At 45.4% G+C, this 937-nt stretch overlaps 1 protein-coding gene across 1 annotated transcript; it reads right to left on the minus strand.

Moving 5' to 3' along the window:
- Positions 1–177: 177 nt before the first annotated feature.
- Positions 178–717, minus strand: LOC114744412 (L-Ala-D/L-amino acid epimerase-like). The gene has a single exon (XM_028932584.1). It carries the CDS (start codon positions 715–717, stop codon positions 178–180), a length of 540 nt encoding a protein of 179 aa, XP_028788417.1.
- Positions 718–937: the final 220 nt, after the last annotated feature.

Raw genomic sequence — 937 nt, forward strand, 5'->3', positions numbered from 1 at the left:
AAAGGAGGGCTTTTTAAAAGGTAACAGATGCATAGTAGTTTTCTGCTCCAATTTGAAATGGCATTCAGTTGGGCATTCAAAGCATTGCACATAGACACGTCATTTTCAAAAGTAAATGAATATAGCATCAGGCCAGAACTACAAACAATCAAATTGCCATAATAGCAAGCAATACAATCAATAAATAGAACGAAACCAGAGTTCAATGTCACCCACCGAAGCGAACTCGTGGCCTGGAAGAATAGCCCCAATCTCCTTCAACAAGGAGCCCAATGTCAGCGCAGGAGCTTGCCGCAAGAAGTCACATGCCTCAGCGGCATTGGCCATGGCAGTAGGTTGATCCTCTGCAGTGACAAAAGGCAAGATTGGTGCCTCTCCCCACCCGACAGAACCATTCCTCAATTCAACTCTAATTGCCACGTTCTCCACCTTGTCTAATCTCGAAGAAGCGATCGTAAAAGGGGCGACCAAAGGCACGTTCAATGGCCTGTTCTCCGCTCTCTGCACATCCACAGTGAATGTCTCCATCAAATTCACGAACCCAAAGCTCGTGGGTGTTGCTACAGACGTCATAGCTGGCATCTCCGCCCGAAAAACACAGAACTTTCCGGCAGGGCTGGTGGAGATGGATTGATATTTTTGGGGTCTCTTCGTTAGCAGAGGAGGAAAACAGAGGAGACTGTGGGATAGTGACTTCATAGTGATAGCGTCCTGCATGTTAGATTTCGAGTAATCGAATTGAAATGGAACACCGGAGGAAAGGATTTATGAGAAATATTTTGTCAAGCGACATTGTTAATTCCTTCTACTTTGTGACAAAGTATCCGTCCAAGAAAGAGTTGGTTGGGAAATTTTTAATTCCAAAGATGAAAGGCGGCCTGGGAGCATCGTCATTCGTCTCTTTCCGGCGAAGTACGTTGTTTCAACTTGATCTCCT

This window comes from Neltuma alba, unplaced genomic scaffold (genome assembly GCF_004799145.2).
Source record: "Neltuma alba isolate B1F8T4 unplaced genomic scaffold, ASM479914v2 tig00004362_pilon, whole genome shotgun sequence".
Lineage (NCBI taxonomy): Eukaryota > Viridiplantae > Streptophyta > Magnoliopsida > Fabales > Fabaceae > Neltuma > Neltuma alba.

Coding starts and splice junctions, on each gene's coding strand:
- LOC114744412 (XM_028932584.1), bottom strand. CDS start 717: ATGCAGGACGCTATCACTATGAAGTCACTATCCCACAGTCTCCTCTGT.